The sequence below is a fragment of the Phacochoerus africanus genome, chromosome 6 (assembly GCF_016906955.1).
Source record: "Phacochoerus africanus isolate WHEZ1 chromosome 6, ROS_Pafr_v1, whole genome shotgun sequence".
NCBI lineage: Eukaryota > Metazoa > Chordata > Mammalia > Artiodactyla > Suidae > Phacochoerus > Phacochoerus africanus.
In genome coordinates, this window is record NC_062549.1 from 19,321,662 (window position 1) to 19,345,764 (window position 24,103).

At 38.7% G+C, this 24,103-nt stretch overlaps 1 protein-coding gene across 7 annotated transcripts in view; it reads left to right on the forward strand.

Moving 5' to 3' along the window:
* Positions 1-24,103, forward strand: part of ENPP2 (ectonucleotide pyrophosphatase/phosphodiesterase 2) — a 113,413-nt gene that overhangs the window by 48,219 nt on the left and 41,091 nt on the right. For 6 of the 7 annotated variants that reach the window (XM_047783361.1, XM_047783363.1, XM_047783365.1 and 3 more), the window contains exons 6-11: positions 1,555-1,652; positions 1,866-1,945; positions 2,953-3,072; positions 11,245-11,300; positions 17,390-17,455; positions 18,128-18,200. In XM_047783361.1, coding sequence (XP_047639317.1) covers positions 1,555-1,652; positions 1,866-1,945; positions 2,953-3,072; positions 11,245-11,300; positions 17,390-17,455; positions 18,128-18,200 — 493 coding nt within the window. Of the gene's footprint in view, positions 1-1,554; positions 1,653-1,865; positions 1,946-2,952; positions 3,073-11,244; positions 11,301-17,389; positions 17,456-18,127; positions 18,201-23,621; positions 23,778-24,103 lie in introns of all 7 variants that reach the window. The other variant, XM_047783368.1, reaches the window with a different exon arrangement.

The following is a 24,103-nucleotide window of genomic DNA, read 5'->3' on the forward strand; positions in this document are numbered from 1 at the left end:
TGAATCCGACTAGGAACCATGAGGTTGCGGGTTCCATCCCTGGCCTTGCTCAGTGGGTTAAGGATCCGGCATTGTCGTCAGCTGTGGTGTAGATTGCAGATGTGGCTCAGATCCTGTGTTGCTGTGGCTCTGGTGTAGGCCGGTGGCTACAGCTCCGATTAGACCCCTAGCCTGGGAATCTCTATATGCCATGGGATCGGCCCTAGAAAAGGCAAAAAAAGACAAAAATAAAATAAAATAAAATAAAATACAATAAAATAAAATGTGCCTCATATATTATGTGGCTTCAAATAAGCTCAAGCCCACGCTTGCTGAATTATCTTCAAACTGTTAGAAACAATTTTGCACATAGTTTAGTATTCTCAAATATGATTGAACAATTGTAGCTTTAGAATATAACAAGACCTTATTTCCTCAGTCCTGCCCTAGTTAGGTGGATGGTCTAATCCTTTATTGATTAATTTTTAGAGAGCTAAAAATAATTAATTTTAATTATTTTTGCAATTACTTTATAATTAAACCTAAAAGAATTTTAGATTAATTTTTAGAGAGCTAAAAATAATTAATTTTAATTATTTTTGCAATTACTTTATAATTAAACCTAAAAGAATTTTTCTAAGTATTTAATTCTAGTGAAGTGCTATTACTGTTAATTTCTCCTTCCTTCCTTCCTTCCTTCCTTCCTTCCTTCCTTCCTTCCTTCCTTCCTTCCTTCCTTCCTTCCTTCCTGTATTTGATAAATATTTATTGAAACCCTACTATGGGTCCACAAATGCAAAGATGAATAAAACCCAAACTGGTACTTTAAAACTAGTGAAGGAGTTCCCGTTGTGGCACAGCGGAAACAAATCTGACTAGGAACTGTGAGGTTGCGGGTTTGATCCCTGGGTTAAGGATCTGGCATTGCCGTGAACTGTAGTGTAGGTCACAGATGCGGCTTGGATCCTGTGTTGCTGTGGCTGTGACATAGGCTGGCAGCTGTAGCTCCAATTTGACCCCTAGCTTGGGAACCTCATATGCTCCAGGTGCGGCCCTAAAAAGCAAAATAAATAAATAAATAGATAGCAAGAAATTAATAAAACTAGTGAAGAAATAATAACCATGTTAATATACCATCATAATATAATGTAATCTATGTGAACGATAAAAGATGTGTTAATATCTTAAAAGGATTCAGATGCACGAGCAACTAATATTATGAAAGAGGAAATCTTGAGCTGGGTTTTAAAGAATGAATAGGAGTTTTTCAGGTAGCCAATGGGAGCATACATATTCTAGGCAAATATAACAGCCTTCTACATTGTGAAAAACCTTGAAAAGCAGCTGTGAAAAAAATACGTTAGGGGAACTCTGAAGTCCAGTCCCTTCCCTGGTCATTTAAGTCTGGACTTACATCATCACAAATGTCATGTGGCTGGAAGCCCAGGCTTGTACTGATCGCCTCACTCAAAGTTTCATCTTGAAAATTCTCGGTTCTAATTATTGAGATTGACTAGGTATAATGCAAATTCTGTAGTAATAATTTTTCTAAAGCTTAATGTGTTACTGTTGAAGGTTTGTTCGTCCTCCACTTATCATCTTCTCAGTGGATGGTTTCCGTGCATCATATATGAAGAAAGGCAGCAAGGTCATGCCTAACATTGAAAAACTAAGTAAGTCATTTTCATGCTGTGCTTCCATCTGTAATCCATGATCTGTGCAATAGCCACGTACCTGTCGGTTTTGAGATACATGGATAATGGCTTTACTGTTGGAAATTCCGAAGTGAAGGTAGCACATGTCTTTGATGGTTTATAGAATGGATTTCCATACATGAAGTGACTCCTGCTTGTTCTCTTGCTCTAATATCTGACTTCTGTTTCCAGGGTCTTGTGGCACCCACTCCCCCTACATGAGGCCAGTGTACCCGACAAAAACCTTCCCTAACTTATACACTTTGGCCACTGTAAGTATTTTTTCAAATGGTGCAGATTCAAAGGGCTGATTTCATCCTGAAATGACTTCAAGGGAGATTTTCAAAACATGTTCCCTAGTGTTCAAATAAAATCTTTCTGTTTTCCATCTTATCTGTATTATTTGTTCATAGTAAATGCCTTTTACAACTTTGTGAGGGACTGAACTTCGTTGCATCTTTAGAACTTTTTTTTTTTTTTAAGGGGCAGTTCTGTCTGAACACATATATTCAACCTCTCTCAAATACCACAGGATCTATTCTTTATTTTCAGAATTTTCAAATAATGATGTTGACTTGAGGGCAGCTATGATTTAATTTTCAGATATGCTCAATTATACCTTGCTTTCTTCTTTAAAAATATAATTTGTTTATTTTATTAATTTTTTTTTGCTTTGGGGTAGAAATAGAGCCTAAGAAAAGGAATGGTATATTTAGAAATAGAAGCTTCCTTGGAAGCACATAAGTAAATTTCAGTCCGAAGGTTAATTTATTGTAATAAAAATTATTGTGATCTTATCAGACTGTGACAGTTAAAAAAACTCAAGTATTAAATTTCTTATAGTCATGTTGCTTTGCAGATGGCTTAGAATTAGTCCATTTTTAGGTCTGCATCCACGGCATATGGAAATTCCCAGTCTAAGGATTGAATTAGAGCTGCAGCCACTGGCCTACACCATAGCTACAGCAACCTGGGATCCAAGCTGCGTCTGCGATCTATACCACAGCTCATGGCAATGCAGGATCCTTAGCCCACTGAGCAAGGCCAGGGATTGAACCCACATCCTCATGAGTACTAGTTGGGTTTGTTTCCACTGAGCCATAATGGGAACTCCTGTATGTAATATTTATGTTTGCTCAGACAGATACATATGAAGGTTATATATATCTATATAAATTTGGAAATTAAATATTACTAGAAAATCTTCTATGATAGGAAAATTTATGGAAGAAATATTATATGTGGATTGTTTTAAAAATAAGTTTACTTTTCCACAAAGGGGCTGTATCCAGAATCACATGGAATTGTTGGCAATTCAATGTATGATCCTGTATTTGATGCCACTTTCCATCTTCGAGGGCGAGAGAAATTTAATCATAGATGGTGGGGAGGTCAACCGGTAAGTTTTGCATTTTTTTGTGTGTCTATGTATTGAAACATTTCATACTCAAATTTGTTACCTGTGAAAAAGATAGATTTAATTTCCTCACACATGGCAATATTTCTGTCTTTTAATACTGTGTATATATGTGGGTGGATGTGTGTGTGGCTGTATGTGTGTACATATATGTGTGTATATATGTGCATGTGTATTGTGTGTATATATGTATATATTGTGTTTATTCACTTGTATATATACCATATATATATGGTATATATACATGTGTTTATGTGTGTATGTGTGTGTTTATGTGAGGTTATAATTCTAAAATTGTGAGACGATAAGTGTCTTCATTAGGGTGATGATAGTGGTGGAAGTGGTGACACGGGGGTGAAATTCAGAAATATTTTGAAGAAGGAATAGTCAGATGTTATTGCTTTACTAGATTTATGGGTATAATGAAAAAGTGAATGACATGATTATTGCAAAATTTTGGCCCAGGAGCCATATGAACAGGAACAGGGAAATTTACTGAAAAAAAAAAAAAAAAAAACCCTCAACGAAACCTGCAGTAAATTTATGAATTATTTTGTTTGATCCAATTTTTAAAGATCTTGGGAAGTTGCATATAATAAATGGAATTCTACCTTGATTCTGGACCAGCAAATTAATACTTTGAAGGAATTCATTCTGTTTATTTCAGATAAGATGGCTAGGCAGATGTGAGCAACTGCAACAACACAAAGCCACAGCTGTTTAACGTGCAGAACTGAACTAAGTGTGTGCAGTCTTGCGTAGAAGGATCTGAATTCCCATAGAACACATCCCAGTACACACAGTCAATCAGAAACACATAGAAGAAAAATGGCAAATGGTTCCGTCTCATGTCAACTCTGATCAGAGGCTGAGCCTCCTTGGAGCTGAGGCTTGCTGGAGCACTGGTTGGGAAAGAGGCTGGGAGACTCTTTTACAATCTGCCAAGGCATGAATAGTGGGCAATGTTTGCACACGTCCACGTGTCTACCTTCCCTAAATGATCAACTGCTTGGAAGTGTTTGCTGCAGTCTATGGGCAAAATAGAGAATATAAAGTAAGAAAAAAATGGTATTGCTCTTTGAAACAAAGGTCATCTATGATAAAAATAGTCATATTGCATCATAAATCATTATGCAAAGTTAAATATGGGCTTTTCATTTAAAAAAGACATTGGTGGAGTTCCCTGGTGGCCCAGTAGGTTAAAGATCTGGTGTTATCACTGCTGTGGTGTTGGTTTGATACCTGGCCCAGAAACTTCTGCATGCTGCAGACATGGCAAAACAGCAACAACAACAACAACAACAACAACAAACCCCACCACCAACAAAAAAAACATTGAAAGACTTCTTGCATGTCCATAGACATGCTACTTTATGGCAGAGGTTCTGATTCTGCTGTCTTTATTCCGGCTGGAGTCCCTGTAGTCTAGGATGCCTGCCCTATGTTATGAGCATGGTGAAATTTGTTCACAGGGTGGATTTCTTGAACAAAGTTTATGATAGAGGAACATTTTAGGTGTACGTAGATAACATTATTGAACTTAGGATTCTGTCAAACTGTTGCCAGTTGATATATACATATATATATATATATATATATATATATATATATATATATATATATATATATATATATAGTCTTTTGTGTTTTTAGGGCCAAACCCGAGGCATATGGAGGTTCCCAGGCTAGGAAGGAGTCTAATGGGAGCTGTGGCCGAAGGCCTATGCCACAGCCACAGCCACAGCCACGCCAGATCCGAGCTGTGTCTGCGACCTACACCACAGCTCCTGGCAACGCCGGATCCTTAACCCAGTGAGCAAGGCCAGGGATTGAACCCACAACCTCATGGTTCCTAGTCAGATTTGTTTCTGCTGCACCACGATGGGAACTCCCCGCCAGTTGATATTTTATATTAATTTTGTCATGGAAGCAAACTTGCTTGAAGAGCCATAAAGGATATCGAGATAAATAGTAATTTTATCCAATTAGATCCACTTAACCCTGAGTGTTGATGTTAGGCTTCCTCCGGGTTGGCATGACTCAGAGGATGAGTCCACATATTCATTAATTTCTGCAGAAACAGAGCAGAGGGAATCCTGTGAACCTGCTCAGTGAAGTGAAGTCTCTGTCTTAACTCCCTTTGCTTGTTTCCTCACTAACTCTCCAAGTTGACACATTTCACCAAATTGAGTAATTTCCTAGTGCTGACGAAGATTTGCGCTGAATTTGATTTGTGTTCCTGTCTGCTTTTTTGAATGAGAGGCGCTGGGGTTGTGGGATGGACATCCTATAAAATTGGATTGTGATGATCATTGTACAAGTATAAATGTAATAAATTCATTGAGTAATTGAAAAAAAAGAATTCTAAGGAGCACAGTAGATATGATTTTAAAACATGTTTTATTGAAATTTGGCATATAGGGAGAATGTATGGGCAGAAACTTAGTATGAGTATAAGAAACTATAAATAGTATAAGAAAAGATGAGCCTTAAAAAATATTCCTTAAGCATTTATAAACCCTCTCAGAGGCTTGTTTATTTCACAAAAAAATCACCAGTTAAAAAATAATTGGAGTAAGGAAAATACTTATAAAAATCTTAGGTAACTAAATTAAACTCAACTTATGTTTACTGAGTGATTAAACCATGAAAGATATTTGGCTAAATAATATATGAGTCAGATTAAATGGTGAATAAGAAGCATTCTTATTCTAGTTTGAAATCTGATATATGACATGAGGCATTTGTATAGTGTCCATCTGAAAACTGTACCATTAGATTTCCAAAAATAATTTCTATAATTTAATTTCATTTAAAACCCCGTGATATAGCCACTTTAGCAAAGTTGAGTCTGCTTTTAATTTGTTAATCTTCATAGTGCACTATTAATATTGTCATTCACTGTATGACCCTGCCTTTCTTATACATATGATAATGGGATTCCTTTTTACATTATTGTTTTGAAACTGTATTTGCTTTTTTCTCATTACAAAAGTTCCATACTTTTAATGGAGTGCCCTAAGTGTGTGTATTTCTTTGAAAAATTCCTCTGCTCTAATCCTGTAATTTCTTTTTTTTTTTTTTTGAAAGCGTGAGTTTTCCAACTTTATTATTCTTTTTTGTTTGTTTGTTCGTTTGTTTGTTTCTTTTCTAGGGCCTCATCCGTGGCATATGGAGGTTCCCAGGCTAGGGGTCTAATCAGAGCTGTAGCTGCCGGCCTATGCCACAGCCACAGCAATGCAGGATCTGAGCCGTGTCTGCGACCTACACCATGGCTCATGGCAATGTCAGATCCTGAACCCGCTGAGCGAGGCCAGGGATGGAACCCGAAACGTCATGGTTCCTAGTCGGATTTGTTAACCACAGAGCCACAACGGGAACTCCTAGTCCTGTAATTTTTAATATTAAGGTATGTCAGTGAGGAAATTCCCTGTTCAGTTTAAAGCTGGACTCAGCAAAGTGGAGAGCGCATGAGACTTTAAGGGGGCCACTGAGTGTGGAGATTTGAGAGTCTAGCACCTCACCATTTGCAAATCCTCTGAAGTTATAGTTTCTGGAAGAAGGCATTTCTAAGAGAAGCAGATGCATTCTTATTATTTCTCACGTTGCTTGGCCTATGGTAGTTTTTGGCCAGTATTAGTGATGCAGTGCAGTAGTCCTGTGGCCCTCCTTGTGAATTACTGTAGTGTATAAATGTAAGAAAAAGACAGCAAAGAGAAGAATGATCTTAGAATAGGACTGAACTTTGAGGCCAACAGGATTGGCTTGATGGAAAGGGCTAGTCTTTTCTTACCTCTCTGTTTATTTTGTCATCTTGCTAACAGGTGTCTTTCTTTTCTTTCTTTCTTTCTTTTTTTTTTAGGAAAATTTTACCTTTTCTTTCTTTTTCTTTTTTTCATATGCAACTCTGAAAAATACAGCTGTATTTTTTTCTCTTTTTACTATATCATGATGTACTTAGGATAGACTCTGCTCTCCTGGTCCCTGTGCTATCAGGCTCATTTGTTTTTCAAATTTCGGTTGAAATATCAATTCCCGGAGTTCCTGTTATGGCACAGTGGTTAACAAACCTGACTAGCATCCATGAGGATGTGGGTTCGATCCCTGGCATTGCTCAGTGGGTTAAGGATCCAGCCTTGCCATGAGCTGTGGTGCAGGTTGCAGACGTGGCTCGGATCCCACGTAGCTGTGGCAGTGTTGTAGGCTGGCAGCTGCAGCTCTGATTCAACTTCCTTATGCCATGGGTGTGGCCCTAAAAAGCAAAAAAAGAAAGAAAGATCCATTCCCAAGTAGCTTTCACTAAGTTCCCTCCACCCTAGCTAAGCTCAGGGGACTCTTCTTTTGGGTTTTTGTATTATTTCTATCATAATTGTCGCTGTATCATTTGAAATTATCCACATACCCACTTTAGTCCATGGGCACCATAAGGGTAGAGACTTATTTATCTCTTTGTTCTCAGGACCTAACCCTCAGCCCAACACATTTAGGTCTGCCATTTACTATCTTTTGGATCGAACTGTTGTGCACCTCCCTCTGAGGCATGTTTTCTGGTACTTCTTCCCCTGTTTCATCACTAGTCTTCTTCTGGCTCTGACCACCTGGAAGGAGCCACACTAGTCCACAGTCCATTGTCCACAGTCCGTTCTGCTGTATCCCCCAAGCTTCACATCTTTAGTCTGTTCTGACTCTTGAATCTCAGTGATTGATTCACTCCTGGTGACACCAGGGCCACGCCTGTTTCTCTGGTCCCCCAGAATTCTATTTCTTCTAATTCTTTGCTTTCGAATATAAAATAATGACCCTACCAAGAAATGCTAGAAAGACTACAATAGTAATTCTGGTTTTCAAAAATGTTTTTCACTTATTTTCCTTCTTAAAACTTCTCCTCTTTTCCCACAGCTCCATACTTTACTGAATTTGAGAAAGTGCTGGATTTCACATTTAAATCCTCCTGGTCCCAGTGGGAAAGTTTCATTTTATTTTATTATTCCTGATAACATATCAAGAATACACAACATCATTCCCATTTGACCCCTTTTCAAAAGGTAGCATTTAGGACACAAATATTAAAAGCTGTACTTCTAGATAAAGCAAAGCAGTGGAATTAAAATTATTGGCATTAAAGTGAGGAAGGCCAAACTCCGTATCCTCTCAGATAATTTTTCAAGCTATGTTGTTTGATTCATCTCTGAGGAAATTTATATTGCATTCAAATTCAGAATGGGAAATTGTAATTCCCACTTCTCTGAATTAACAAGGAATTAGTTTTATGACTTCTGTTTTATGATCCCCCCCCCCTTATAGACTGAGAAGCTCCTCTTTTATTTTTCTCCTTTTGGATGGAAATTTTAGTGCCATTTTTTTCCCCCTCTGTAGTTAATTAGATTTAACTTCAGGGTTCTGAAATATAATATATATGTATAGCTTGCAAAGGAACTTTTATAGCAGCTCATAATCTGATTTAATTTAAGAAACTTTATGCTTCAGTCTTGTACCATTTGCTAAACCTTGGCAGAGCAGGTTCATTGTTGCTAGGACCCTTTTCTTTCAGTTTTTTGTTTGTTTGCTCTTTATGGCCACACTTGTGTCATATGGAAGTTTCAAGGCTAGAGGTCGAATTGGAGCTGCAGCTGCTGGCTGTAGGACACAGCCACAGCAACACCAAATCCGAGCCACATCTGCACCCTATACTATAGCTCATGGAAATGCCAGATACTTAACCCATGGAGTGAGGACAGGGATCAAACCCACATCCTCATGGATACTTGTTGGGTTCGTTATCACTGAGCCACAGTGGGAACTCCTAGATTTTAAAAATGTTTCAAAGTCTTCTATCTTATCTGTCCACTTTTTGCAGTTTTCTGACCATGCTTCCAGTTTTCTTTTAGAAAATAAGGCCAACATAGTTTTGACCAAGAAGCAGCAAGAATTTTGTTCGCTTCTTTTTTGAAAGAAATAAAGAAATAAATTTTTTTTTACCTTTGTCTTCATAGTTCACATTGCCTTTTACAATTGGTTAATTTTTTTTCTAATTACCAAAATGTAAAAAATTGGGGAAGTACAGAAAAGTGTGAAGAACCAGCAATTCTGCTTTTGCTATCAGGATGCTTTTAGCAGACCCACATCTGTCATCTCTCCCAGTGCTCTTTCCTAATAGCCTGGCAAAGACTCCTTCTGATGATCTTTCCCCCTGAGTGTTAGCAAGTTAAAAGTTGCTCCTAGGGCTTCCTGTTGCCCAGATAATACCAACATCAGCATGTATCCCATAATATAACTTTTGAAAGTGCAGGGTTATCATCTGATGAAATTATATTAAAAAAAATTTTCCATTAGAAAACCCCAGATTGATTTTACATTTTGTATCTGCCAAGTATTGCCTAGTACAACTTCCTTAGAAATACCAAGACTTCCTAGGAAGTTGTTTGGCTCTGCATACACTAAGCTTGTGTTTCTGAAATTAAACTGTGTGAGAATAGATCACTTACTCTAAAAAACTGATCTCTCTGGTATCTAAGGTGGTTTTGTGGCACCTGCAGGATGTCCAGAACTTAGTTTGAGTATACATCTTCTCGCTAATGGAGGCACTGGCAGGAGAATGAATGAAACACCCCAGGACCCATTTTGAATCCTTGTTGATCAGGAGATAGTAGGAGTGCCAGAATTTATCTGTAAAGCAGGATACTTTGAACCAAACCCAGGAAGGGTGCTCCAGAGCAATCCAAGATTCTGATCACTGTGGTCTATCCCAATGGGACAAGGACTCCACCTCTTTCGTGATGAAGACATCCACTGGTAGCTCAGACCTCCACGGATCTGAGAGGGCGCTCATGCTCTCTTGCCCCATTCTTCACTTGCCAGCTGTAGCACAGCTATGGTTTTGCAGCTGAGGATTTCCAGTCCTCCCAAGGGATGGGGAATCCTAGTAGAATTCTCCCAGGCCAAGCATTCCAGACCTTTCTGAAACCATCTAGGAGATGCCCCCCACCTCCAAACTGCCCCTTTCCTGAAGACACAAAGGTTGTAACTGGAGTAAGTAAAACACTGTCAAAATCTGGAGACAATGAAACCAGAAAGTGGTTGGTTGCAACTCCTAGACTTTTTTGCTTTGGCCTTAGAAAAACTCAAGCCACACCCCTTTTTCCTCTTTGGCTCCTAAAGGTGTTTCTTTTCACAGACTTCTGTTTACTGGCTCACTAGCCATCGTATTTTGTTTTTAATGTTCTTAGACTGACTGGATTATATTTATTTCCATTATTACATAGTAATTAAAATTAAACTCGATCTAGCATTTACCAAATGTTAAGACATTGTTTTAAAGACTTCACATGTATTACCTCATTAAAGCTTAGAATAATCCTATGTGCTAGATAATATTATCTATATTTTAATGGAAACTGAAGGTCAGAGAACCATATGGCTGGCTAGTGACAGAGGCAAGGCTTAAAATCCAGCTATCTGGTTGCAGAGCTCAAGTTATTAACTGCCATATCTTCTGCCTCCTGACAGCATGAGCTGGGAGGAATATTTTAAAAGCCTTAATGACATGCTTGGTTCACCTAACTTATCCCAGGAACTTACTTCGAAAATTCCATTTACTGAAAGGCTAAGTAAAAATACAAGGGAAAACCCAGAATAAAAAATAGCCTCCCCCTTCCACCCCCACTCCCTTTCATTAACTTTATTTGAAACAAAACAAGACAAAGCTAAATTCTGAGATTCTGGCATCTGTGTACCAAATTGGGGTTCTCTGTAGGCATTCAGCAGTCAAGGAAACATATGGTCACTAGGGGTCCTTTGATGAGCAGAATTCTGCAGACTACGTGAAGTGTTCAAAACAATGATCAGAAAAGACAGGTACAGAAAAGACTCTTGAGATGAAATAAGAGGGGTTTTTTTTCTGTTTGTTTTTTGTTTTTTAAAAAGCCGCTATGATCATAGCAGAGCTTGAAAGCTTTTACAGAGAATGTATTGAATAACATTTATGGAAAGAATAATTCTGACTTCCAGATGTGAAAAATAAAAGGTTGCAAATCTTGGGAAATTTATGGTGGGGTCTGGGTAAAGTATAAGATATCTAAGCTAATATATTTTAAAACCTTTTTCTCTTTGACCAACTCAGAACATGTTCTAAGCCTCTTATATTTCCCTCATTAGCTGTGGATTACAGCCACCAAGCAAGGGGTGAAAGCTGGGACATTCTTCTGGTCTGTGTAAGTTACCTTTATTTTGTCTATGTTTATAAAATTACCATTATGATTCAGTTTATGAAATGGTCATTTAATGTGATTTCATTTCAGTGAAATGGTAACATACTCCAACTTACGAATATTTTCTGATTCAAAACACACCCCAGGTATATATATATATTTTTTTTTTTGATATCCTCTCCCTGTCTCTCCTTCCACCTCCATCCTTTTTTCTTCTTCCTTCTCTCTCTTTTTTTCCCCTTCATCTTTTCTTGGTGGAACATAAGGAAGATTTCCTCTTCTACTTCTAGTCATCCTTTAGGTTGTTCTGTCCCTGTTTATAGTTTTTTCATAACTCGGCACTTAGGGGAGGTATATTTTTATTTATTGCTGTGGTTTGCCTTATCATTCTCTATAACTATATTACAACATGCTACATTTATTTGGGTTCTCAACTTTTAAAGCCTAAAGTGGTCTCAGATGGCCGAGGTAGTGGTCTAGAGATTGGAAACTACAGACAAGGATTGGCAAGAAGACAAGGGGAAGCCCCTGTTTCTACCCCATTTTTCCACTAAGGTCCGTCCAGCATTTCCCTAATACGAAGAAAGGAACTACTTTTATCCCTTGCAGAGGTGATGGGAGATTAGTAGTTAATGTTCATAAAATAGTCTGGAGATGAAACTTACCTAATAAAAGTGTCAACATGTTGATTATTTTTGAGGCTCCTTCGTAAGAAAAGGAATCTGTTTTAACTTTCATGAGGATTTTGTTCCCACTGAGATGTTCTTTCCATCTTTTTAACCACGTAAAGCTCTTTCCATATTTGCCTCTTATGCCTTAACAAAAATATGACTATTCTGTAATAGTAGTGTGCTGAGAGCAATCACAGGTTCAAATTAATCCAGAAGGGTACCGTCTATATTCTCCAAATTTAGGAATAAAAATAGCTTTTTCACATTTGAAGGGGTCGGTTGAAATTGGCTTTGGTGATTTGAAGCTAAGACAGAGTGCCCCTTAAAAACGTTTCCTCCCGTCTTTTTAAAAGAGATTTTCTCAGTGAAGAAATAAGTATATGTTAGAAATGACATGTTGATTTACCAGTTTAATCTTATGCATTACATTTTTTAACCCTTGACTGTCATTGATGGGGCTATGGAAGTGATTTCTTCTACTCCACAGCATATTTGCCTGGCATAATGGAGAGGCGCCAACAGCATAATTAATACTTAGTCCCCACCCTTACCCCCCGAAACTGCTGTAGAATCTCATTGAAAAGACTTAGTGTTCTGCTCTTGAATGGCCATTTTCTCTACCCATTTCAAAGCTTCTAAGAAAGTAGCTATTGTGTGCTCCAAAGACATTGGTAGTTTTGCTTTACTTCTCAGACTATTCTCATTTTAATCTTTATATCCCAGAAGTGACTTGAATTCATTTTTTCCCCTTTAAAATAAAAAGATATTTATTTTTAAGAAATATCTCCAAGGAGTTCCCACTGTGGCTCAATGGGTTAAGAACCTGACTATTCTCCATGAGGAGGAAGTTTAAATCCCCAGTCTTGCTCAGTGGGTTAAGGATCTGGTGTGGCCGCATGCTGTGGTGTAGGTCGCAGATTCAGCTCAGATCCTGCATTGCTATAGCTGTGGTGTGGAGACCTCAGCTTCAGCTCTGATTCGACCCCTAGCCTGGGAACTTTCATATGCCACAGTTGCAGCCTTAAAAAAAAGAAAAAAAAAATCTCCTAGAACTTAAAAAAATTGTCATACTTCCAGTTATTTAATGGAATATACATCATGGAAATCTACACATAGTATATTCTGAAACAATTTAAATTTAAAACCAGATTCAAACCATAGACTTAGATTTCACAGGTCTTCTTTTTAACCTGGTTCCAAACTGTAACTAAAATTAACCTTGTTTTTTAAATAATAGTATTTCATTTCAAAATCATCCTCAGCTGATGCTCCATTACATTCTTTTATGTTAAACCATGTTAAAAGGCAGTAATTCCCTTTATGTCTGAGTGTCTAGTTTGATTCTAATCCCAGCTCTGCAATTTAATAGATTAAATCTCTCGATAAATCATTGTCCTCATCTTTACACGGAATGGTATTATCTCCATCACAGGTCTTCATGAAGATAGAATGAGTTTACTTATTTAATACTTAGGAGGGGAGTTCCTGCCATGGTGCAGTGGGTTAAGAATCCAACTGCAGCAGCTGGGGTTGCTGTGGAGATTGGGTTGACCCTCGGCCCCTGTGCAAGGGGCTAAAGGATCCAGTGTTGCAGCTGTGGCTCGGAATCAGTCCCTGGCCTGGACACTTCCATACACCAAGGCCATTAAAAAAAAGTGTTTAATAGGGTACTTTGTACACAGAGAATAGTCAATAAATGGTATTTGTTTTCAACCATGGCCAGACAATATCTGTGTATGTCCTAAGGTAATTTGTTTCCCTTTACCATCAAAGACTTGCCATCCTTCCTCTTTCTTTTTCTGATCATGTCTAATGTACTTGGTCCCATGACAAATTCTGTATCAATTAGTGATAGTAAAGACAACAACACGAACCCCGTTTCCCTGTTTGGAATACACTCTTCCTTTGTCAGATCTGTTCGTGCTCTCCCTGTGTGGTAAAACACTCCTGGCTAAGGACCATGTCCTTTTTGGTCTCCGAGGTTATTTCATAAAGATAATCTAGAACTCCTGGGAAACTTAGAGACTGCTGTGTCTGACTCCTCATGTTTGAGCTCAGAACACCAAGGCTTAGAGAGATAAAGTGTTAAACCCAAGGTCACAGTTATGGTGGGCACTCACACCTCCAAAGCTCTCATCTTTTTTTTTTTTTTTAATTTTTTTTCTTCTTTTTTTAAATAGTTATTTCCCCAATACAATTTTTTTTCCTACTGTACAACATGGTGACCCAGTTACACATACATGTCCACATTCTATTTTTGAACATTATCATGCTCCATCATAAGTGACCAGACGTAGTTCCCAGTGCTACACAGCAGGATCTCATTGCCAATCCATTCCAAAGGCCATAGTTTGTATCTATTAACCCCAAGCTCCCCAACCACCCCACTCCCTCCCTTTCCCCCTCCCCCTCCCCCTTGGAAACCACAAGTCTATTCTCCAAGTCCATGATTCTCTCCTCTGTGGAAAGGTTCATTTGTGCCTTATATTAGATTCCAGATATAAGTGACATCATATGGTATTTGTCTTTCTCTTTCTGACTACTTCACTCAGTATGAGAGTCTTTAGTTCCATCTATGTTGCTGCAAATGGCATTATTTCATTCTTTTTATATTGAGTAGTATTCCATTGTGTATATATACCACATCTTCCTAATCCAATTGTCTGTCAGTGGACATTTGGGTTGTTTCCATGTCTTGGATATTGTGAATAGCAAAGCTCTCATCTTATGCTCTTCCCACACATACACACTCAGCCCCTGCCCACCAAAAGGTAATCACCTGTTTATCTTTCCAAGCAGAGAATGGTGACTTCTCCATATTATGATTTTTTTTGATAGGTGTACCTTGTATCTTTATTTATAGTCACACAAATACCTTGAACATAATATGCTTTTAATAAATGTTTCATAAATAAGTGCATCATTTCTGTGGATCTAAGAATCTAGTACCTAATGATAAGAGCTATCTTTTTTTTGTTGTTGTTCTTTTAGGGTCGTACCTGCAGCATATAGAAGTTCCCAGGCTAGAGGTTCAATCAGAGCTTCAGTTGCCAGCCTACACCACAGCCACAGCAATACCAGATCCAAGCTGTGGTGTGTCTCTGACCTACACCACAGCTCATGGAAACACTGGATCCTTAACCCACTGAAGAAGGCCAGGAATGGAACCTGTGTCCTCATGGAAGCTAGTCAGGTTCATTTCCGCTGTGCCACAACAGGAACTCCAGAGCTATCATTTTTCTATGGGCCAAGCATGATGCTATGCTTTATATGTCTTATCTCTTTTAATCTTTACAACAGTCTTATAAGATAGATGCAATTATTATCCTCATTTTATAGAGGCACTGAAGAGTTAAGTACCTTGCCAAAGTCTCATCACCAACATAAACCCAGGCATTCTGGCCTCAGAGCTGATGTTTTTTCCCCCTGCTTTTTACTTGTTAAGTACCCCATCCAAAGAAGGCTTTAAAGGGTGAGCATTCTCAGCTTCAAACAAATGCTATTAATTTGTATTTTTCCATCAGCTTCAAGGGAATCCATCAGAATCCATTTTTGTGACTTAATAGAAATTACATAAAATAAAGCAGTTTGTAGGTAGGTAGTGAAGTAAGGTAAAATGAAAAGGCTATGACATTCACTTTTTTTTTAAGTTAGGAAAGAATTCAAAACATGTAATTATTCTGTTGAGATGCAGGGGATTTCTAAAGCTGAAGAATTAAATACCTCAAGTGATTAACCTGATTCTGCTATGCCTAATTCTAATTCAATTATCGGCTATAATAGACAGGGTCACATTTATTCAATAGCATTGGAATTTGTTTAAATGAGGACTCATTTTATAGTAAAAATAATTTTTCTGAGCTGGTACAATAGCTCTAGACAGAGAGAGGGGGCCAGAGAGAAGAATGGCAAATCCCCCCTCCCCGAGAGAAGGGGATCATTGATGGCATATGGTGGCAGGGGTGGGAATGGGGAAGGCTGCCTGATTAGAGTCCCTGCCAACTCTAGCCATCTACCATGGCTCTGAAGAGTCATCTTTTTCCTAGTTCTCTCATGCTCACGCCTGCCAAAAAATAAAAGTTGAAATGGTTCATCAGTGTCCGAAATAATAGATTTCTTAGTTGATTTTTTAGAATGGTTTTAGGTTCACAGCAGGATTGAGCAGGGGTTACAGAGATTTCCCATCTACCTCCCACCACCACACATGCACGGCCTCCCCCATTATCAACATCCCCCAGCAGAGAGGGACATTTGTTGCAAACGATGAACCTCCGTTGACACATCGTTATCACCCAGGGACCATAGTTTACATTGGGGTTCACCCTTGGCCGCAATAATTTCTACTATCCACAATTAAACTTGGGCTTTGGTTTAAATTCATTGTAAACATACTCTAATGCCTGGTCTTGGAGGGGGGAGAAGAAAACTATGTTGTGCTCCTTTGGGGGAAAGAATAAGCACATTTCCCCATAAATAAAGATCTCACTCAGCTTGTGAACATCTTAATGTAACTCAGCCCATGATGCAACACTATCATGTTAGCCTAGAGCTCTTGAAGCGAGTGCCAGTATAAGGGTAATTATATTTCAACAGAGGAATGAGACTTAAACGCCAATGTCGTTGTGGATGAAGATTATACCCTTTTTGTCAGTCTCATAATTACATGTGCCTCTTCTTGATAGATTTTTAGAGAGCTGGAAGACAATTTCAAGAATATCTTTCCTAACCCCTTATTTTATAGAAAAGGAACTTAAAGTTTCAGAGTAAATAATGTTTTTGAAGTCACATAGCTATTTAGAGAGAGAATGATGACTAATTATGATCATTAATAAATATGAGGTTTTCGTTTGTTTTTGTTTTTGCACTTACTATGTGCTAAGCACTGTGCTGCCCTTTGCCTTCTTGTTCCATTTTTATGCTTACGACCAAGACCAAGCTGTGCAGTGTGCTTTGCTATTATTTCTATTTTAATGATGAATAAGCTGAGGCTGAGAAAGGTCACAGAGGTCTAGAGGTCAAGAGAGGTCACACTACCAGCAAAAGGCAGATTGGGGATGTAAGTCCTAATCCCTTTGTGGCCACAGTTTCTTGGCTTTACCCATGAAATATCAATGATTCTGAGACTGGGGTCCTTTCTGCCTATAGCTGAGCTTCTGATCAGCAAGGTGGATCCTTCATTCAACTGTGAATCAGAGTTTCCAGTCAGGTGTTCTGTGCCAGAAGCTGAACAATGTTAACGTGTTGCAAATAGAAATGGACATTTAACAACTAACTGGAAAGGGGACCATTTATAACAATGAAGCGAAAACAGATGGTAGTAAATAGAGAGCCCTTGGCCTGAATGCAAAAGCAAGGGCTCATCAGGCTGGAGTTGGTGAAAGTGCAACCTCACCTCACTCTTTGCTGGTTGCTGCCCCACAGGGTCATCCCTCACGAGCGGAGGATATTAACCATCCTGCAGTGGCTCACCCTGCCAGACAGCGAAAGGTATCTGCTTCCCCCTCCCTCACTCTCTCTGTTCCTTCTTCAGGTCATTTCCATCTTAGGTTGGAATTGGGTGAACACCTAGATGGACGTGCAATAGAAGCACGACCAAGATTTGGTGTTATTAAAAGTTTTGTGGTTCTGAGCCTTAGGCGTGGCTTCCCTAAGAAGGACATGGTTACAATGGACGTTGGTTATTGGGGACCATTTAATTACATGGATTACTCTAGCTGTTAATCCTGGCCACCACAGCAGAGCCAGAGGGAGTTTATTTGATAAATAAACCAGCAGCCTCCCAATGACTGAGGAAGCCTGAAGACTGACTTCTCACTTTGATGGGGTTGTTCTTTCACACTGCAGATCACTCAGCCCCTGTGAATTATCACTGGACTCTATTATCTTGAGAATCAAAGAGCTCAGTTTGTATCCAGATTTTCCTTGTGACTTTTTATTCCTGAAGGTGGTAACAAGGCAGTCACCATAGTGGGGGGGGGGGGGGTTGAGGAAGCAACAGGGAAAAAAAAAGAAAGATTTTTTTCCATGGTAGGACTAACAGTGGTTGGGCGATTAATTAATTTGATTTGAGAGGATTTTTTTTTTAATGTGTAGGGATATTTGATATTCTCTGTCATATGTGGTTTGGGGAAGATTCTGAACCTTCTAATTTTCCCGTAGGCCTTCAGTCTATGCCTTCTATTCCGAACAACCTGATTTCTCTGGACACAAATATGGCCCTTTTGGCCCTGAGGTTAGTAGCTTACCTTCTGCCTGAGGTGAACTGGAGTCCCTGGGTAACCTAATCTACTGGCTTTGTTTCAGGATTTGTACAAAGTCTTTGGGTAAGTTTGTATCTGCAAGCTGGATACAGAGTCAAAGAACTGTAAGTGTTAAAACATTTTTAAAAATCTTAAACATACTTGTTTTTCTTACAGGAACTTCATTTCAGGTTGGTTTGATATTCAAACATATCCTAAACTTGGTGTTTATAAGAGGGGATCTCTTCCAGCCCTGCAGCCATCTATCAAAAGATGCAATATCAGAAAGGGTTGGCATTGGCCCTCGCTGGGATAGGAGGTGAAAAAGAATCTGGAGATGAAACCTGCAATACAAAACATTGCAGCTGGATTTCAGGTCCCTTAAAATAATTCTACAGTTCAGGGAATAGCTCTAATAGCCTTAGCAGGTACAAGCGACCTAGCCAATATGATAGCACCAGATATTTTTTCTCTGATAGATCTTCACATAGGTACACACCTTTGAGACTATCCCCATGATCAAGATACAAACATATCTATCAACCCCCAAAGTGCAACAAAAGTTGTTTTGGCTATGCCCACAGCATGTGGAAGTTCCCAGGTCTGGGATTGAACTTGAGCCACAGCAATGACAACACCGAATCCTTAACTGCTAGGCCACTAGGAACTCCAGAAACAGATTATTATTATTACTATTATTATTATTATTGTCTTTTTGTCTTTTTGCCTTTTCTAGGGCCGCTCCACTGCATATGGAGGTTCCCAGGCTAGGGGTCTAATCGGAGCTGTTGCTTCCTGCCGACACCAGAGCCACAGCAATGCGGGATCTGAGCCACGTCTGCAACCTACACCACAGCTCACGGCAACACCAGATCCTTAACCCACTGAGCAAGGCCAGGGATTGAACCCGCAACCTCGTGGTTCCTAGTCGGATTCATTAACCTCTGAGCCACAACGGGAACTCCAGAAACAGATTCTTAATTAAGGGAAATATACTGTTGAATGAATCTGTTCAATAGAGCAGCGTGACACCCTTTTTTCCAACATTCAGGAATCTTAGAAAACAATCAGTAAGGTAGTATCCAGTATAACTTCTAATTCAGGAAATGAGAAAGGTTTGGTGATGTTTTATTATGTCCCTCTTTCATTGAGAGATGAAAATCTTCTCATTGATTCAGCACAAGTCATTTTAAAATACACTGGGATTTGCAAATCTAAATCTTTCAAAATCTTAAATGTTTTCCACCTCTCTTTCTTATTAGGGTGGTGAGATCTATATCAATCTAATAAAACTTGATTTTGGATGAGAAATTATTTCATAAACTCTTTGATAATAGGAACTCCCTCTTATTTTCTGATAGCCGATGGCAACACTGCTGGCTGTAATTAAGTTTATTATGTTCAGCTTAGGGATGACTAAAGAAATACAGATAAGTGTGTCTTAGTTTAAGTATTTTTGAACAAAATGCAGCATATCTAAACAAAGGCAGTAAATACTAAGGAGCCATAAATATTTCTGAATGCTTGAACATCAGTGGTGATTTTTTTAAGCCCTGGAAACTAACGGCTGTGTGAAACCATTCTTAGTTTGCCTTAAATCATTGAAGTCATATACATCTGATGCTCTTTTTCCTATCCCTTTGATGTTTAACCACTGGTGCATGATTATGAAACACAAATGATAAAATGAGATAAACATCTGCATACATGAAATACAAATCTTATTCCTGCCAGAGCAGGCATGGCCGTTTTATCTTTAGGATGATTTTCTCTGAGATTAATCTAAAGTGAACAAAAGGAACCGCATTTTATTAAAATGTTAAAAAAAAACAAAAAACCCAAATCCTAAGCAGTTCCATGTGCCCTATTAAATGTTCAGTTTTGCTTGGATAAAGGACCCTGTGGCATAGGCAGAGAATGGTATAGCTTTCTTTTAAAAGCAAAAGGCTAGAGCTTAAAGAGATTAGGGGCTACTCCAGTTGCTTGGCTGATAAATAAACTTGGGCTAGAACTTCTGACTCCCAGACCAGGGAACCATTTAATTCTCCTTCAGTCCAGGAGATAAGCAAAGTGGCCCATTAATAACTATGTTCAAACCATACAGAACATCTCCTTTTGTCAAAAATTGGCTTTTTACAATACAGAGGAGGTATAATTCTTATCATTTTCGTTTCCTTAGCAGTTGCATGACTTCGCAATATAAGATGTTATCCACGAACATCTCTGGATTCCTAATATGTATAATTCAGTTGTAATTACTTACCTGAAAGTATGTATGTGTATTTGAATTGAGAAATAATCTAAAAGGTTTCTTTTTTAAGTACCAAGCAGTGACAAATGAAGCATAATATAGGATGCTTTAATTTGCTATAATGATGGTTCTATGCTCAGGAGTTTCATAAATACGCAAACTTTTTTTTTTCCTGAGTATTTTGGAATTAAAAGTTGGAGGTATTCATGCTATGTTCTTTTTAGTATTACTTCTTTCTTATAAATGGGATATTCTCATACATCTATGAGGTAAAACACCTATGATGAGATATCTTGGAATGTATTTTAAATTATGATAACCTGAGAACCGGGTCACTGTCTTATGCTAAGGCAAGGGATATTTTCAGATTCCAACTATTTCTCATTTGCTTCTAGGAATCTTATTTTTTACTGAAAGAAAAGCAAACCAGTTTACACTTCTAAGACATGAAACCAAAGCCACCAAAACCTCTTTTCTATAGTAGGCAAATTGGTTTATTTCCCCATTTACCCCTCATCTACATTTATTGTGCATGTAAAATTTTACTAGCTGAAATATTATTTTAAAATCAGTAACATTATCTTTTACATCTAATGAGGATATATCTTGCATTTGAAATTTAACTGAAATAATTCAATCTAGCAAGATTGAAGATGTGTGCTTCAACACAGTCGACATTCGTGCTTTATTCGCTTAATATTTGGGTATACTTTTTTCAGAATGATTCACAAAGGTTATTAAATGAGATGACCAAACTTGGGCTAAAGGCTTCAAGAAATGGTGTATTGCTCCTGGTTTCGTAGTGTAATGGTGAATGTTCAGAAATATGCTTGCTTTTGGTTATTGGCGCAATCTTTTTTCTATTTGACCTTCTTTGCTTTCTCTGTGACTCTTCATTCGGCTGCTCTTCCAGGCCTAGAGGCAGAGCTTTGGCTGGCTAGTTCCTACCTTCAGATGGCAAAGTATCCTTCTGAAAAGCAGGGACATTCGCCCCTCTACTCCCCATCCTTTTAATAACCTCAGGCTATGTCCTCTAAAGTCAGACTAAAGAATGGCTGGTCAGTAAAAACTTAGCTTTCATCTACCTCTAACATTCGAAGAAGGAAATACATGCAACATAATCACTGGATGAAAACTCATTTTGACTAAATCCTATCTCTCCTGCCGCTCCTCTAACCTGCTGCAATCGGTGACACCTTTGGTGTCTTTGGAATGTTGAGGTCTCTTGCAAATGGCCGAGTGTCTGACGGGCAGACTTGAGCTCCAGCTGAATGTATTTGGTGACCATGACATGGTAAACCCTCTTTTTCCTTTTGCTTCTCTTCTCGTGGAGAATTGGCTAAAACTAGAAGCATTTCAAAAACCAAACCAAACCAGAGTCTGTGGGGCTGTGTCCTTGGACCGCTCTGCCTGAGAGAGAGGATGAGGCAGAGTGGAAGTGCCTTTGCAGTTGCTTGCTCTGGAAACAGTGAAATCGCATGGCAGATGGCCTCCTTTTTTGGATACACTAACATGGATCCTCCTCTTGCCCCTCCTTGCATCTGAATGATTCTCGAACAGTCCCACCAAGAGAAATCAGCTAGGGAGACAGCAAGGCTTGCTGCTTTAATTCACCTTTGCACCATCAGCAAATCAGGGGTCTGTTTTTCTCCAGCATTTGGAAGTCCCAAAAGGTTATCTTCCTCACTCAGGTTATGTGTCAGCCTTCACTGCTTGATAGGTTTTCAAAACAAGATGCATAGTACTGCCACCACCCCACGACCACCACCCCACCACCTAAAGTGGAATTCTTTTTTTTTTTCCCCCACCAAATCTCTGGAGTGGTTTATTTTACAACTTAGACAAGTTTTAGGGTAAAGGTTTTTTTTTTTCGTTTTTTTAAAGTTTCATTGAAGTACACTTGATTTACAGTGTTGTGATAATTCTGCTATACAAGAGAGTGGTGGTTCAGTTATACATGTACACACATCCGTTGTTTTTCAGATTCTTTTCCCATGTAGATTATCACAGAACATTGGATAGAGTTTCCTGGGCTATACAGCACGTCCCCATTGGCCAATCACAAAGGGGATTTCTAACAGAAAGAGTATAAGTAGACTCTTTCTTTCCTTTCTTTTCTTTTTTTTTTTGTCTTTTTAGGGCCACACCCAAGGCATATGGAGGTTCCCTGGCTAGGGGTCTAATTGGAGCTATTTCTGTCAGCCTACGCCAGGGCCACAGCAATGCCAGATCCGAGCCACTTCTGCAACCTACACACAACTCAAGGCAATGCCAGATTCTTAACTCACTGCATGAGGCCAGAGATCGAACCTAAAACCTCATGCTTCCTAGTCAGATTCGTTTCTGCTGTGCCAAGACAGGAACTCCAAGTAGACTTTATATATATATATATATATATATATATATATATATCAAGATGAAGAGATCTAGATGACTTTTTATATTTTACCTAATTTTACAAGAGGATTTTATTTATTTATTTATTTTTACAAGAGGATTTTAAAAAAGACAGTTCTATTTATGGTCACCTCTTGGCTTTCTATTTCTCTGTCCCAGAAACCTAAATCATCAGTGAGAAGTTCTCTTTCCTGATTTGTAGAAGTACATTCATGGCCAAGGAGGATTGCTTGGTATTTATGTTTCATTCCACCCTTGGCTTCATTTTTTTCCCCCTAATCCTTCCCAAGGATTGGGTATATTTGGTGGTATGAACCTGTCAAAATCTGAATTGGAACCACCTGCATGAATCCCTTTGTGCCTTGGGATGACCAAGTGACTAGTGTTCTATTTAGCTTTCAGCTACTACTTTATACATGGAGAGCTTTTCATAACTAAGGGCCAGTCTCTCCATAATGCAAGAGTTATGGGACATAACTCTGTGTCACCTTCAGGTATATCCATGAGTAGGCTCCTCATCCAAAAGAGACCCACATGACTAGATTTTCTTAAATCATATTCTTGTTCTCAGTGAAGAAGCTGCAATAGCAGCATTAAGATCGATTTAGAAGGCTTCTCTCTATAGAGTTCCCTGAATCATCCCTCATACCAACTTCTTTGCACTTAAGAAGTCTTGCTGACCCCAGATGGCAAAGTGTGAGCTTTAATATCTGACCCAGAAGGACAGACGACTTCTGAGTCCAGACATCTCTATCCGCCAGTACAGGAGAGTAGTTATGGTTCACCTTTTACTCCGGCTAAGAGACCTAAGAGGAAGGTTACCCCTAAGAGGAGACAGGAAAGACCAGTTACTCCTCCAAAGAAAAGAAGAAGAAAATTACATAGGATGGATCATTATGCCGCGGAAACTCGTCAGGACAAAGTAAGTTTATCTATTGTTCCAAAGCTTTGTGGTGGGCAGATCTGAGTTGAAGGTTTCCTTCAGTGCCTTGGTTTGAAAATCAGCTGAATAAGTTTCAGAAAAAATCTAGTGCCTCATCCTTGGCTTTGAGTCCAGAAGAATCTGGTACTTCAGAGGTTAACACTGATCTGAAGAGTTCTTGAGCTTTCAGCCAGAAAAACAAACAAACAAACAAAACCCCTTCTACTTTCTTTAGAGTTAGTTGCCCCCAAACTAGTAAGAACATTTAGGTTTAGATGAGTGTTAAGAAGGCTTTTGGTTTTGCTTGTGCTTTTCCACAGTATTTG